The following is a 17,047-nucleotide window of genomic DNA, read 5'->3' as shown; positions in this document are numbered from 1 at the left end:
TATTCCAAAAGAGGACTCCACACTCTCTCAAGACCTATCTTTGCTTCTGTTGTACAACCATTCCCACCAGAAGGTCTATTATCAAACCTTACCCTGCAACTAGAGAGTCATTTCCTCTTATTCTGTCCTCAGTGGAGACAGAACTTCTGGTTGTTAGCTTTTGTGTTAAAAACTCTCTGCATTCCTAAAATCATTATACTTCTTAAAGATATAACACCTTCAATTCTCCTAAATTGTTTTTAATGCATCCTTCTATCCTTGACCATCTAAGAGTGGCTTCTTAGGGACCCTTCCTAGCTGTTGATGAAGACTCCGAAAGAGAATATACCACCTTGCCCTTGGAGGGGGCACAGTGACCTCTTCTTCTGAGGTTGAAGTCCTTGGCTTCTGCCTAGACCCTTAGGTCATCTGTTCTGGTGAGAGGGAATGCACGCCCTGCTCTGTGTTCAGCAAGACCACAGGTTCCTCCCGAAGAGAAAACTTCACTCTGTTATCCTTGAATAGTGACCTCCAAAGAGAAGTGCTGTTGCTGCTGTGAGGTAGCGTGGAACCTGTCCGGAAGCCTCACTGAGTGTGGAAACTCCCTGGTCCACTTCCAGCAGCAGTCAGCTTTGTAAGAAGTGCCTACTCCATGCCAGGTACTGAACTGCGGACATTTCCCTGAATCTCAAGTGAGTCCTGGTAACAACCCAGTGAAGTAGGTATTCTTTTCTACAGTTTACAGATCAGAAATTAAGGTTCGAAGAGGATAAGGCATTTGCCCAAGGTCACACAGCTGAGAAGCCAATATATGACAATGCTGGGATTCAAACACATGCCCTTTCCACTATCCTCCCCTGTTCTCCAAAACAAAAAGGTCTGAAGTTTTGTTTTCACCCTTCCTGCACATTATATAAATGACATTCTTACAATATGCCTTAACTGTCTGTGGCTCATGTATACAGAGTCTATCTAGACCAACATAATTGCTCAGAAGTAAAATAACTGGTAGCTATTATCTGTAACGGGTATAAACAATGACTTTTTTTCTTTCTGTCCCCATTTGTCTTCCTCTCTCCCTCTTGTTCTCCCTGTCTCTTCTCTATCTTTTGCCTTACAGTATTGGTGAGAACGGGCTTCCCTGGTGGCTCAGAGGTAAAGAATACGCCTGCCAATGCAGGAGACAAGTGTCCGATCCCTAGGTTAGGAAGATCCCCTGGAGGAGGAAACCGCAATCCACTCCAGTATTCTTGCCTGGAGAATCCATGGGATTCTCATGGACAGAGGAGCCTGGCGGGCTACAGTTCATGGAGTCGCAAAAGAGTCATACACGACTAAGCAACTAGACAGCAACAATTGGCCAGAATCCCCAGTAAAATGCCAACTGGAAGGGATGCCTCACAGATCCCTGCTGCTAGTAATGGTGGAATGTGGATCACAAGTCAGGCACAGAGTCAAATGAAAAGTTTCAGCCTACTAAGCAACAATTTTTCATGTAACAGCTTCCATTCTAAGCATAGGGCACTAATATTCTACAGAAAGACTTGGGCATTGAACAAAGATTAGTCCTTGATCTCTGTCTCACTAGATTCTAAATGAGCACAACTAAGAGAGTTAAGGTTTAATATAAAAATACTGCAGTGGAATTAAAGGGGCAAAAACAAACAAACAAACAGAAACCCCAACAACAACCCAACTCACGATAGCAAGAAGAAAGCGTGCGACTATGAAGCTGTAATAATCAAATGTGAACGCCACCGCTATGCCAAACAAAAATACACCGGTGCTTGTGGCCCACAAGACAAGTCGTCTTCCTGCCCTGAAAAATAAGAATCACACAGTGGAAGGAGCAAGGTGTGGCTGCAACAGTTTAAAACATCCACTCTAATTCAAGAAAGATAAATTTCACCTATATTTTTAGTAGCTTATGTATCTGACTTATTTATTTTGGGTAAATCATGGGTTAATACACAATTTTTTCAAAAGGCCAGTTTTTCGGTGGCCAAGTCTCCACCTGAGCTGCTAACGTACACACACGGTCACTCTGGGTGGTCCCCAGAGGATTTCCTAACCTGGGACTAGGAGGAAGGAGAGGGGGGATCTGTTCTTTCCCTGTCAGGACCTGCTCTGTCACCTGTTAGATCATCTTCCCTGTTGGGCTGGCTCTGCTCACCAAGGGGGAGGCGACTCTTAATAAGCCCCTCTAAAAACAGAAGTCTAGACATTCTGCTAGTACAATAAGTTGCCTACTTGCCCTATATTTTCATAATTGGGAAGGGCATTTTCTTCTTTAAAAAGCAAACAAATAACAATTACATGCCTGCAGATTTTAAAAATGAGATGTAATTCACGTGATATAAAATCCAATCTTTTAAAGCAGGGATTCCCCAACCTCCAGGCCGCAGACCTGTACCTCCTGTCAAATCAGATCAGCAGCAGCATTAGAATAGAAATAAAGTGCACAATAAACGTAATGCGCTTGAATCATCCTGAAGCCATCCCCCACCTGCCCCGGTCCATGGAAAAATTGTCTTCCATGAAACCAGTCCCTGATGTCAAAAAGGCTGGGGACCACAGATTTAAAGTATACACAGATTTAAAGTATACAATTTAATGGCTTTTTAGTGGATTCATAGAGTTGTGCAACTCATCACTATCTAGTTTCAAGACATTTTCATCCCTCCAAAAAGAAACTCTGCACCCAGGAATCATCATTTCTTATTCTCTGTTCCCTCTGTCCCCAGACAGCCACAATCTACTTTCTGTCTTTATAAAGTTGCCTCTTCTGGACATTCTATATAAATGGAGTTGTACACTGTAAGACCTGGCTTATTTTATTATGCTTTCAAGGTTCATCCATGTTACTGTACTTCATTCCTTTTTATGACTAAATAACATTCCATTGGAGAAGGGAATGGCAACCCACTCCTGTATTCTTGCCTGGAGAATTCCATGGACAGAGGAGCCTGGTGGTCTACAATCCACGGGGTCACAAAAGAGTGGGACACTGAGCGACTAACACACAACATTCCATTGCATGACTATACCACGTTTTGTTCATCCGTTCATCCCTAGATGGACATTTGGACATTGTTTCCACTTTTTTGGCTATAATGAATAATGCTGCCATATGCTAACTTTATGTTTAATTTTTGAGGAGCTGCCAAACTGTTTCCTAGGGTGGCTGCCCCAGTTCTACCATCCCACCAGTTTTCTCCACATCCACACTTGTTATTGACAACACTTGTTATTGTCCGTCTTTTTGATTACAGCCATTCTAGTGACCAGGGGTATCTCACTATAGTATTGATTTACATTTCCCTAATGATTATTGATGTTGAACATTTTTATGTGTGCTTATTGGCCATTTGTATATATTCTTTGGCAAAACATCCATCCAAATCATTTGTCCACTTTTGAATTGGGTTATTTGTCTTTATTGTTGAGTTATAAGAGTTTTTTTTATGTATTCTAGATACTAGACTGTCATTAGATATATGACTTGCAAATATCTTCTCCCTATGAGATGTCCCTGACAGATCATTTTAAGGCAAAAGAATACAGTCCTGAGATTCCAAGCAACAGGTTTGCCCACTGCAGCAGAGAGTATGTAAGCAAATTGGAAGCAGTCACGTTCACAGCCTCGGGTTGCTCTGCTCCCACAGGCACTAGTAGGGATTGTTGGCTCTACATATAAAGGTTTCCCAATCTCATTTGAGCCCTAAAGTCATTTTAAACTATTTTCATCCATCCCTCTTCTACCCACAACGTTTTCACTCTCTTTAACAGATGAGCAGCTCTCTTGATGATGAGCAGAGAACAGAGAACATCAAAGAGAAAGCTCTGCAATTTCCTGCTCTGCCCAGCTGCCAACACGACCTGCATCTGCCTGCAGCCTTTTTTCTTCCCTCCTGTCCAGAGACACACACCCTTTTCTCTTCAAATACCATTTTGCAATCTTTGTATTGGATCATGTCTCTTCTCATCTCCTCTGAGGCCTTATTCTACCAATTACTTCTTTTCCCTCTATCCCTCCACTCCTCTGACTCCTCCCTTTCAGTTGACGTCTCTTCCAGCCAAAGACAAGAACCTTCTCTGGATCCCCATCACTCCTGCAGCCACCTTGCATCTGACGGACTTTCCAAAAGGGAGTATCTACTTCCTCAACTCCTGTTTTGCTCCTCTCCCCACTGACAACCCAACTTCCATCCTTCCCAGGAAGTTCATGAAACAGAAGATTCTTAAACACTGAAATGGTAACTTCAGTCACCAAATAATAACTATTTTACTAATAGACTCCACTTCTGTTGCAATTGCATTATTCAAGCCCCACCTCCTGGAGGGGATGTGGGAGGTGGGGGGAAAGACCTAGGTCCTCCTCCCTTTAGGCTTCCATAGTCTTTGCCTCCACGGCCTTCACTTCTAATGTGGCCCCAGACACAACAAAGCCCTATAATTTTTCTTTCGATGTGTTTGTTGGTCCCATGTGACTAGCACACACTGAGAGCAGGGGTTTCTGACCTAAGCAGTTGTCTTTAGGCTCCCAGTGCCCAGGACATGCCTATAAAATTCACAACTATGGGGCCAAATAAATAAGTTTATCTCTGTGCTCTGGGACAGGCACTAAAAGTGTGGTCCATGTCCATACACAGATGAACTCTGCCTTATTTTAAGAGTTATATGTTCATTTTAAAGTATATTTTTTTAAAATTTGGTTGGCACATCACACAATTTCATAGATATCACTGCATAGAGCCAGACTATCCTCCTAAAAAGCAAGTCTATTTAAAGAAAAAAAAATTCAAAGTAATAACCAATAGCTACTGAGTGGTTATATGTCCAAGGTACTTTTTCGGTGTTAATTTTGCAATAACCCTCTGAGATGAGTGTTGTTATTTTCATTGCCAGCTTACAAGATTCTGAAATGCAGGTCAGGCAATGTGCCAAGGTCCACAGCTAATAAATGGCAGAACACAGGAGCACTGTCTGCAGAACCCATCCCCTTAATGTTATTTTGTGTCCCCAAATAACAGATCAGCAAAGAAGTACATATTTAGATAGGAAGTATGAAAATGACTAAAGTTTTGAACATAATTCCAAGTCCCCTAAGACAATGAGACAGGAAAACGAACCCTACACTGATGGATGAAACCATACAAAAAAACTTCATGTTACCTGTCGGAGAGGTAGCCAAAGAAGACTGCTCCCAGAAGGACTCCAAACATAAATGTGGGCTGGATCAGCCTTCCGAACCACTCTCGGTTACACACCAGATCCCACTGGGTCACCACGGTGCTGAGCCACTTGCTCCTGTCGTAGATGTAGCCATCCAAGCAAGGGAAGCTTCTCTTCTGGCCGCTGTACTCATAGTCCAGGCGCGACTGGTCATCCCTCCGGGACCTCTGACAGCTGGTCAGCTCCCAGATCTCCCCGTTCTGCAGCTGCACGAGGATGTAATCCTCACGGCCGACGGAGAACTGGGTCCAGATGTTCTCCAACTGCCAAGTAGAGAGGTCTTGGAAAAGCGCCTGACTCACGTTGCCTGGGGGCCTGCAGGTATGCTGGGGGGACACTGACAAGAACACAGAAGCCAAGTAGTGGATACCACAAGAGATGTTCTGGAAGGCACATATAAAATAGAGGAATATTTGGTATCTGCAAAGAGAGAGGAAAAGAAGCAAGTTATTACAGCTGACCTATGGGCTAAAAAAAAAAAAAGAAAAAAAGGACATAGGCAAACATGAAGGGTCTCCATTATGCTTAGCTTGAATAAAGGGATAAACACAACCAAATCCTGTTAGGGACCTAAGAGACATCCCATAACGACAAGCCTATGATATGACTGAGAAGGTAACATACATCATATATGACATACATTTTTATACTTCGACTCCTCCCCACTCCACAAATTCCAGTGCTCAAACTCAACACAGTCCCCACAAAGAGCAGACAGATTTTGTTAGTGTGAAGTCTACCTGCCTGCCCCTGGAGGCGTTTGGGTTTGGTACCTAAGTAGTCTCATCAACTGGAGAGGCTCCACTGCTGCAAAACCCACATTCTCTGACCATAGCTTCCCATCCTCCCAGCTCCCCCTGTCCCTCCCACTGACCCCATCTCCTGCACTGTTCGGGGCTCCAGCCTTTGGCTCCCACCAGGTTCTCTAGTTTACTGCCAGCTTCCTGGCCTCACTCCTTCCCCAGCCAGCCTGAACCCCACAGTTGTCACTAGTTTTTTCCAGAGTCGCACAAGTTCTCTACTCATGTTCTCCATTCACACCCAGTCCCCCCATCAGAGCACCTCCCCTGGCAGGCCTCTGAAGCTACGATCTGTCTTCTCTGTCCCGCCCACAGGTGCTGAGAAGGTCTTAAGCACACTTTCAGTTCAGATTTCCCTTTTCCTCACAAGGATGTGTTGGGCTTAATCTCTCAGTCATGTCTGACTCTTTGCGACTCCATGGACTGTATTCCAAAAGGCTCCTCTGTCCATGGAATTTTCCAGGCAAGAATACTGGAGTGGGTTGCCATTCCCTTCTCCAGGGGATCTTCCCAACCCGGGATCGAGCCCAGGTCTCCCGCATTGCAGGACAATTCTTTACCAGCTGAGCCACCAGGGAAGTCACAGGGATAACTTCCTCAAAAAAACAAAATCCTACTTCCTTAGGTGTCTAGCATTCTAACAAATCATTTTCTCCCTCATAAAGATTGCTGTCCACCAAGTGTCTACCCAGCCCGAGGCTCCTTCAGAACAACAGACTTAGACACAACATATCACTGTGCCCACAGCCAAGAGAAACACTAGTGAAAAAATAATTGACAGGAAAACCAGAGGTAAGTAAAAGAAAAGATGACCAGAACCTCCAGGAAACAGACCTATGCTATCTGGGTGACAGGTAAAGAAAATTACATTCAGTCCTAGATTGATATCATTCTATAAAATAAAACATGCTTGCGTGTGTGCTAAATCGCTCAGTTGTGTCTAACTCTTTGTGACCCCATGGACTGTAGCCTGCCAGGCTCCTCTGTCCATGGGGATTCTCTAGGCAAGAATACTGGAGTGAACTGCTATGCCCTCCTTCAGTATCTTCCCCACCTAGGGATTGAACCTGTGTCTCTTATGCCTCCTACATTGGCAGGCAGGTTCTTTACCACTAGCACTATCTGGGTAGCCCATAATAAAACATAACTAGTATTATACCACTGTGGTTAAGAGTATGGACTCCAGAACCAGCATACCAAGGTCTGAAGCTTGTCTCTGGTTACTTACCACCTGGGTCTTTTGGACAAGATCCTTACCCTTTATGTAAGGATCTTTTCTCATCTGAAAAATGAGTTGTTATGGGAATGTAGAGTTACTACATGTAAAGCGTTATGGCATCCTATAGGTATACGTAAGTGTTAGATACTATGATGTTCATAAGGTGAAGTCAAAAAAAGAGCCTAAAAGGGTCATATACTGACAGAAAAAAACCACCACCACCTATACCCATACATCTAAGTCAGCCACAAGGTTCACCGTTCCAGCTCTGAAATTTTAAACTCTATCTTTATTCCAAAATAACTCAGAGATCCAGGCTCTCAGTTCCCCCAACACAATTCCTGAATCTCAGTTTCCTCAATTCCCTCTGACATTGGGCTTAAACCGTGAGGTTTTTGTAACTTCAATACAAACTTGTATTTTGTATTGAACAACACCTAATTCTTCTTAGGCGTCCTGCTTTCCTCTTTTAAAGGTGATTTGGACAGTGTTTCCTCACCTTAGAAATGACCAATGAGAAATGAGAGACAACTAGGCCTTTCTACTTAACACTGTCACTAGTTTCCTTAAGACTAGATAACAATACACAATAACCTCCCTCTCTATTTACAGACAATAGAGAGAACGATGAGAGTGAATGCCAGAGAAAATATGGGCCACTATGATATGGTCACACTATATTCACCTTCTGCTGTAAGCATGGACATGTTACCCTTTTCCTCCCTATAAGTAGCTTCCACAATCTACCTTTCCTACCAGAATGGGGACTCAGGTAACAGTAATAGTCATGATTTCTTGATAACTTACAGAATGATAAGATCTTGCATATGCTACTGTGACTGGCTAAGAGCTGTCTCCCCAGATCCATTCTCCCTTTCTGCCACCACACCGAGCCACATCTGACCCTGGGTGAGAACACGGAGCAGCTGCCCCAGATGCTGTGAACGGTGGAGTTGCCTCACCTTCTTGGGTCCCTGGACGACAGCATAGAGCAAACCTACCCTGGACAGTTGCCAGAGACAAAATCCAATTGAGGGGTCTCTTTGTTACAGCTCCTGAGTGTGGTGACTAATCCCTAAAATACCTGGGGAAAGAATGGTATTAGTAACTACTACCTGAAAAGGTTATCATGAGGATGAAATGAGAGCTGCATGTGGAATCCTTATAACAAACATGTGCAGTACTATTATTACCCCCATTTTACAGATGAGGAAGTGGTAAGTCAAATGCTCAAGACCACACAGTTAATACTTGGTAAGCCAGGATTGGAACTCGGACATCCATTCCCAGAGCTGATTTTGTAATCCCTATGCTATTCTGCTTCAAGGAAGATAAGATGAGATAATAAATGAAGGACCTGGCTGAGTCCCAGGGTTGCACTCAAGACAGCATCCTAGTTGACAGCATGGGCTGTGGAGGCCAATGGACATCCAATGACATCGAATTCTGCTCTGCTACTAAGAGATTTGTGGTTTAGGTGCAAGACTTGGTTTCCTCATGTGTAAAATGAGAGTGATTACCACTAGTCTCAAAGGGCTGCAGTGAAGGTTAAAGAAGGTAACATGTACAAAGAACTTAGGACAGAGGCGGGTACAACTGAGCATTCAGTAAGGCAGGGATCAGGAGGAAGTGGGGAGAGTTGGGGCCTCCCGCCCCTTCCCGGCCTGCTTCACCACTCCTTTCTTGTGGACACTGGGAATCATAACCAACATCTGTGCAACTTTTCACCCTGGAGAACAGCATATCATCGTCTCTTCATCACAAGCCTGGAAGGGAGCTAAAGGCAGGAATGATTATAATTCTCATTTTGCGCATAGGAAACTGAGACACAGTATTCCCAGGGTCACCTTAGCAGTAAGTGGCAGGACAGGATTCAGACTGAGCCCCAAACCTCTGGATCCACACTTTCTATGGCTCCTCGCCCAGCTACCCCTTCTCTGAAAACGTTCTCGGTCAAAGTAGTATTTCTCCACGAATGAATGAATAAATAAATGAATGAATACACTTTAAATTTTTAAAATTAATTTGACAAATGAAAAGACGGTGACAATCATACAAAGGTTAAACCTAGGTCCCACCCTGCAGTAGCTGTGGGTCCCTGACCCAGCCTCAGTTTCCCAATCATTAAAATAAGGATTCACCCCCACCACTTTGTAAGATTCCGCACTGTGTAGTTGGCACATGTTGGGTTTCCATAAACCGAAAACACACACACACACAGAAAAAGAAGGAACAAACTTTAAACAGTTGTTCCTAGAGCAATTCAATACCTGCCAGGTACTGAAGGAGACTCTACCACGGGTTGGGGCGGGACAGCAGTTGTCTGGGGAAGTGAAAGAGGAGCCCATTTGGCCAAGAACAAGCGTTCCTCCTGTGACCTGGCCTCTGCAGCTGGGGCTTCGGACTCCGGCACCGGCAGAGGGCGCGCCGGGGGACCCCGCACTCACCACTCCCGAAGCGAGCCCGAAGCGAGCCCCCAGCGCCCCCTGCTCGCTCTAGGGGCGTCAGGCCGCCAGAGTTCGAGAGGATCCGTCCAGGGCCAGGAGTCAGGACCCAGGCCTCCGGACTTTTCCCGGAAAGGAGGGTGGGGGGGAGATGTGTTCGGATCGCGAACTCTGTGCGCGCAAGAACCCCACCGCAACGGAAAGAAACAGACCCCACCGGCGCCTCCACCCACGTGGCTCCGGCTCCCCCGGCACCGTCCTCCCTCCCCACCCCTACCCCATCTCCCTACCTGCCGAAGTGCCCCACGCTGTCAAAAATCGGCTCCAAGTTGCTGGACCCCATGGTGCCGCCGTGCACCACGCTCCGAAGCGGGACGCGCGAAGCTCGCCCAGTGCCGGGGACTGCGGGCACAGCGGTGCCCTGCCCCGCCCCGCCCGGCCCCCGCCGGCCCCCGCCGGCCCCCGCCGGCCCGCCCGGCCCCCTTTTGGCGTCTCCCGCGCGTCAAAGGGCTCGAGCCGCGCGCGGGGCCAGGCTCTGTTCCTCTCTCTTCCCCTCTAGTGAGTCCCCTGCGCGGCGCGCCGTGCTCCCGGAGCCCGCGGTGGCACGGTGCGCCCATCCCAAGCCCCGCCACTTCCCGCGCCCTCCCCGCCGCCCCCTCAGACCCTCGACACCGCGTCCGTCTCGGTCGCCGCTCTCAAGGGGCGCGCCGGTGCCCAAGAAGGGTGGTCCGCCCGGCAGCCCGAGGTGGGGAACCCAGACTCCACTCTTGGGCACAAACATCGTTTTCTCAGAGAAGTCCACCCGTTTGGGGGCTACAAGAGCAGGGCACAGAGAATGGATTCTGATGACCCTGAGAAGCGGCAGGATCTTGCAGAGCTGTGTGAAACATCTTGTACTCACCGAAGGGCAAAGGCAACTCCCGGGTAGAAACAAGCAAAATAGTGAAAACAGCAAACTTACACCAGAAGAGGATTTGAAAGAGAGGAAAGCCCATCACCCGAAGGACTTCCCTCACCGACTTGCCACAGAGCCGGAAATAACACCATTAAAGATTTATTTTTGCTGTGAATAATTCTATTTTTTGAAATGCAAACACTACTGGAATGATTAACCCATTAAATAATAAGCAATTTGGAATGGATTTTTTATAACTAGGTAGATTCTTGCTAACTAGAAAGTCTTATGATGGGAAAGGTTGCTGGGGAGGTTCAAGTGGCGGGGAGAGGGGGAGAGAGTGAGAGTGAGAAGTTTGGGCAAAAGCTGACCCTGGGAGGGAAAGATGGGAACCAGAGGGCCCAGTCAAGACCCTATATTGTTTCAAAGCACAAACTAAGATCCCACATGCCGTGGGGCTAAGCCACAGCTAAGACTCAGCTACTGAGCCCTCGCGTTCTGGAGACCTTGCACTCCAACTAGGGAAAGCCCATGCGCTGCAGTCAACACCCAGCACAGGCAAAAATGAATAAATAAATAAATAATTTAAAACTCCCCACAAAGAAAGCCCCAGGCCCAAACATTTAAGAAAAACACAATACTTATTCTGCCCACACATACTCTTCAAGAAAACTGAAGAGTAGGGAATACCTCCCAACTCATTCTATAAGCCAGTATTACCCGGATACCAGAACCAGGCAAAGACATAAGAGAACTACAGACCAATATACCTCATGAGCATAGATATAAAACATTCTTAACAAAATTTTAGCAAATTGAATGCCTCTTTATATAAAAAGGATAATGCATCATGATCAAGTAAGGTTTATCCCAAGAAAGCAAGAGTCATTTAACACCTGAAAAAGCAATCAATAAAATTCACCAAACTAACAAACTAAAAAGGAAAAACCATATAATCATCTCAATAGATACAAAAAAAAAAAAAATTTGGCAAAACCCCAACACCCTTTCATAATAAAAACACTCAACAAACTAGGAATAGAAGGTATTATGATCTGTTTCCGCCCATAGAACACTTATCTTTTTAAAATTAATTTATTTTAATTGGAGGCTAATTACTTTACAATATCTTGGTGGTTTTTGCCACACGTCGACATGAATCAGCCATGGGTGTACATGTATTCCCCTGTCCCGAACTCTCCTCTCACCTGCCTCCCCATTCCATCCCTCTGGGTTGTCCCAGTGCACTGGCTTTGAGTGCCCTATTTCATGCATCAAACTTGGACTGGTCATCTATTTTACATATGGTGATATACATGTTTCAATGCTATTCTCTCAAATCATCCCACGCTTGCATTCTCCCACAGAGTCCAAAAGTCTGTTTTTTACACTTTTGTCTCTTTTGCTGTCTTGCATATAGGGTCATCATTACCATCTTTCTAAATTTCGCATATATGCGTTAATATACTCTATTGGTGTTTTTCTTTCCAACTTACTTCGCTCTGTATAATAGGCTCCAGTTTCATCTATCTCATTAGAACTGACTCAAATGTATTTTTTTAATAGCTGAGTAATATTCCATTGTGTATATGTACCACAATTTTCTTATCCACTCATCTGTCAATGGACATCTAGGTTGCTTCCATATCCTAGCTATTGTAAACAGTGCTGCAATGAACATTGGGGTACACATGTCTCTTTCAGTTCTGGTTTCCTCGGTGTGTATGCCCAGCAATGGGATTGCTGGGTCATATGGCAGTTTTATTTCCAGTTTTTTTTAAGGAATCTCTGCCGGGAGCCAACACACGAGATCCTACCCCTGACAAGGTCATAAGGGAGAAAACCTGACAGGCAAGGCGATTCAGGTTTTCAGGGATTTCGAAAAGGCCAGCTCACGAGATCCCACCCATGACAAGGTCACGAGGAGAAAACCTGACAGTCAAGGCAGATCAGGTTTTTAGGGATTCCAAAAAGCTGCCCCCGGTGCTCACCTTAAAGATGCTATCTGTCTTTCTGATGCTTGCTTCAATAGACTACTCCCTAATTTCTGTGGCACAGGCAGAAGGCCTTCCCCGATCTCTTCCCAAATAAGAATCAATTTAGAACCTTAATCAATAAATTTCCCAGGTGGTGATATTTTATGAGATTATCCAGGGTGAAAGGAGTGTTTTAATTTAAACTCCTTTGCTGGTATTTTAGTTTGTTTGGCAAATGCGTTTATGTCCTTGGTACTAATATGCATGATTGCTTACAATACCCTAATCATAAAATAGCATAAAAAACCTGATCATATAAAGGCCCTAATAGACATAGAGCCTTTTTGGGGGTGAAGGAGTCCTATTAGAAAACATAAGAAAAATTATTCTAAAGGTGGTTATTGGGTTGACGTTTGCTCGCTGTGTTTTGCTTGCTGTGTTTTTGCTTTTAATGTGCTAAGTTTGTGCTATGGAAACCATTGTTAATATAGTTATAGATCTAGAAAAACAAGAGTTTAGCCTTAGTGTGGTAACAATGAAATGGTTGTTAATTATTAGCCAGGAGTGCTAGGCAGGGGCTGCCTCACCAAAGTCGCAGAGTCAGTGTGGGGTAAACTTCTTAGAAAAACTCAACTGACCACTTCTGCAGAAGGATTAATTTTTGTGTTAACAAGGTTATACTTCTACTCTGTACTGTTGCCCTATGAGACTGCTACCTTTCAGTTAAGGTCACCACAGAAACGGAAAATAGGTTTACATTCACCTGACCTGCATAAAATGTTAATGGGCCCCAAGGACAGAAGATAATGTGCTAAGATTTACTATAGAATTAGAAAGCAGAAAACATCCTGCTCTTCCTAAAAAACAAACTAATGTAATGCTAATCCTGTGTAAGCATGAGTAAGCATCTTGTACCTTGGAAACGTTCTGAGTGAGGGTATAAGAACTGTTGTCAAAAAGTAAAACACAGACTTGGCCCTATCAAGGCTGGTCTCTCGTGTCTTCTCTCGCTGACGCCGTTCATCCCGAAGGTACCCCCTGGATCCTGCTGGGGCTGGACCCCGGCAAATCTCCACACTGTTCTCCATAGTGGCTGTAGGAGTTTGCATTCCCACGAACAGTGTAAGAGGGTTCCCTTTTCTCCACATTCTCTCCAGCATTTCTTGCTTGTAGACTTTGATGGCAGCCATTCTGACCGGCATGAGATGATACCTCATTGCGGTTTTGATTTGCATTTCTCTGGTTATGAGTGATGTTGAGCCTCTTTTCATTTGTTTGTTAGCCATATTTATGTCTTCTTTGGAGAAATGTCTGTTTAGTTCTTTGGCCCATTGTTTGATTGGGTCATTTATTTTTCTGGAATTGAGCTGCATGAGCTGCTTGTATATTTTTGAGATTAATTCTTTGTCAGTTGTTTCATTTGCTATTATTTTCTCCCATTCTGAAGGCTGTTTTTTCACCTTGCTTATAGTTTCCTTCATTGTGTAAAAGCTTTTAAGTTTAATTAGGTCTCATTTGCTATTTTTGCTTTTATTTCCATTACTCTGGGAGGTGGGTCATAGAGGATCTTGCTGTGATTTATGTCAGAGAGTGCTCTGCCTATGTTTTCCTCTAGAAGTTTTATAGTTTCTGGTCTTATATTTAAATCTATAACCCATTTTGAGTTTATTTTTGTGCATGGTGTTAGAAAGTGTTCCAGTTTCATTCTTTTACAGGTAGTTGACCAGCACCACTTGCTGAAGAGATTGTCTATTCTCCATTGTATATTTTTGCCTTCTTTGTCAAAGATAAGGTGTCCATAGGTTCTTGGATTCATCTCTGGGCTTTCTGTTTTGCTTTATTGATCTATATTTCTACCTTTATGCCACTACCATACTGTCTTGATGACTGTAGCTTTGTAGTATTGTTGAAGTCAGGCAGATTGATTCCTCCCATTCCATTCTTCTTTCTCAAGATTGCTTTGGCTATTCAAGTTTTTTTTTTTGTTTGTTTCCACACAAATCATGGAAATTATTTGTTCTAGTTCTGTGAAAAATACCATTGGTATTTTGATAGGGATTGCATTGACTCTATAGATTGCTTTGGGTATTTTCACTATATTGACTCTTCCAATCCATGAACATGGTATTTTCTCAATCTATTTGTGTCATCTTTGATTTCTTTCATCAGTGTTTTATAGTTTCTATATCTCATAGAACACTTCTGACATGAAATGTGTGGGTGTTTTTCTCATACCAACATCTAATTCTCCAACTCTCCAAATACCAACTCGGTTACCTAAATGTGGGCTTCTCTGGTGGCTCAGTGATAAGGAATCCACCTGCCAATGCAGAAAACTCAGGTTAGATCCCTGGGTCAGGAAGATCCCCTGAAGAAGGAAATGGCAACCCACTCCAGTATTCTTGCCTGGAAAATCCCATGGACAGAGAAACCTGGTGGGCTACAGCCCATGGGGTTGACAACTAGTTCTTTTTCATTGCTATTTAGTACTCCATTGTTCCAACGGATCACAATTTACTTAACAATTTTCTAATTGATGGACTTGCAGGTTGCACTCTGATTTTTACTACAGCAATGCTGCTGTAAAGAGTCCCTATGTGCACATACTGGAGTTTTTCCAAAGTATATTCTTAGGAATGGAGTTGTGTAGTGAACCATGCATCAACTAACAACTATTGCCAAATTGCTCTCCAAAGTGGTTTCACCAACTTGACTTCCAATCAGAAGGGTATAAAAGTTCTAATTTCCCTGTATCTTTACCAATACTTGGCTCATCAGACTCTTAAATATTAATCAGTTTCAGAGATGTGAAATGGTATTGCACTGCAGTTTTAATCTGCATTTCCTCTATTAGTACTGAGGTTGTACATCTTTTTATATGTTCATTGATCATTTGGATTTTCTTTCCTGAGAATTGCCTATTCATACTTTTGCACATTTTTCTACCAGATTCATTTTATTTATTTTGATTTGTAAGAGTTCTTTGCATAGTCCAGATACCTTTGTCAGTTAAGCACTGGAAATAATTGTATTTTCAATCTTTTTTATGGTTTTTCGATGATCAGAAGTGGTATTTTTTTATTTTAATGAAGTCAAATTCATAAATATTTTCCTTTATAGCTTGTGATTTTGCATCTTGTTTTAAATTTTTTGCTTTACCATGAAATCAAAAAATATTCTGTTATATTTTCTTCTAAAAGTTTTAGCCTTTGACTTTTCCTATGTAAGTCTTAAGGCCACTAGAATGGATTATTTGATTTGAGGTAAAGAGTCAGTTTTCCCTTGTACCGAGGAGCCTGGTGGGCTATGGTCTACAGGGTTGCAAAGAGTTGGACACAACTAGAGCCACTTAGCACACACACAAAGTTTCAATTTTGGCTTCTCCATACTGGTAAAATATTGTCCCAGCACCATTTATTGAATATATTCCATCCTTTTCACTACATTTCCACCTCTGTAATCTATAAAGTTTCTATTCACCTGTGGGTTTATTCTGTAATCTGTAAGTCTGTTCCATTGGTGTATATATTTTCCCTGTGCCTATGTCTTTATTTTTACAATTTTATGCAATCTACTCCAATCTTTCACTACTACTTCCTCCAAAGTAACTTATTAAAGTCACCATGACCTGTGTTGCCAAATTCAATGGTCAATTTTAAATCCTAATTTTACCCAATCTCCACTGCTAAAAAATAATTATTAAAACCATGGCTCACATACAAATATACAATGAACACTTGTCAATGACTTTATTTTACTCATTATTTACTAAGGAAATGAATAAGATATTACAATCAGTTCAAAGAAGAATTCAATAAAGTCCATGTTTTAAAGCAATAAGGAATGCTATAACAAATTTACAAATAGATGCAGAAATGGTCTATCCAAAGAGTAATTGCATTTCACCATTACCACCAACACAATGCATTCCACAGGAAAAAATTCATTTCTATGGACAAGGATTATTGCATTATTATTAGTTTTTGACAACTTACAAAGTTATAAAATAGCTCAAAGACTATGAAATATGAAGATAACCCTAAGAAAGGGTATTAAACAGATATTCTTTTTTTTTTTTTAAGAGGGCATTTCAAAATCTTTCAGAATGTTTACTAGCACCACAGTATCATATTGTCCTTGAAACATCTTCCTTTGCTTCTATGCCATCCTAACCTCTTGATTTTCCTCTTCCAATTTTCTCTAAGTGTTGGAGAACCCCAGGACTCTGAGCTCTCTTGTCTCTTTTTACACGTTCTCTAGTAGCATCATGTTGTCCAAGACCTGGTAAGCTACAGTCCACAGGCCAAATCTGGCCTGCCACCTGCTTCTACAAATGAAGTTTTATTGGAACATAGTCACGTTCATTCATTCAGATTGTCTATAACTGCTTTCAAAGTACAGTGGCTGACCTAAGTAATTGTGACAGACTGGCCCACAAAGCCTAAAATATTTACTATCTGGCCCTTTATAGAAAAAAGTTTGCATGGGTTTGCAAGCCA

The 17,047-nt window shown here is 43.1% G+C and overlaps 1 protein-coding gene across 2 annotated transcripts in view; it reads right to left on the bottom strand.

Moving 5' to 3' along the window:
- Positions 1–10,086, bottom strand: part of SLC22A16 (solute carrier family 22 member 16) — a 31,505-nt gene extending 21,419 nt beyond the window's left edge. Inside the window, exons 1-4 of one of the 2 annotated variants that reach the window (XM_065911522.1) lie at positions 9,968–10,082; positions 8,196–8,317; positions 5,155–5,634; positions 1,681–1,798 (exon numbers count right to left, since the gene is read on the bottom strand). In XM_065911522.1, the coding sequence (XP_065767594.1) occupies positions 1,681–1,798; positions 5,155–5,634; positions 8,196–8,221 (624 nt within the window). In that variant the 5' untranslated portion in view covers positions 8,222–8,317; positions 9,968–10,082. Of the gene's footprint in view, positions 1–1,680; positions 1,799–5,154; positions 5,635–8,195; positions 8,318–9,967 lie in introns of both variants that reach the window. The other variant, XM_065911521.1, reaches the window with a different exon arrangement.
- Positions 10,087–17,047: the final 6,961 nt, after the last annotated feature.

Source organism: Muntiacus reevesi, chromosome 19 (assembly GCF_963930625.1).
Source record: "Muntiacus reevesi chromosome 19, mMunRee1.1, whole genome shotgun sequence".
In the NCBI taxonomy this organism is placed as follows: Eukaryota; Metazoa; Chordata; class Mammalia; order Artiodactyla; family Cervidae; genus Muntiacus; species Muntiacus reevesi.
This window is presented reverse-complemented; position numbering and strand designations above follow the sequence as displayed.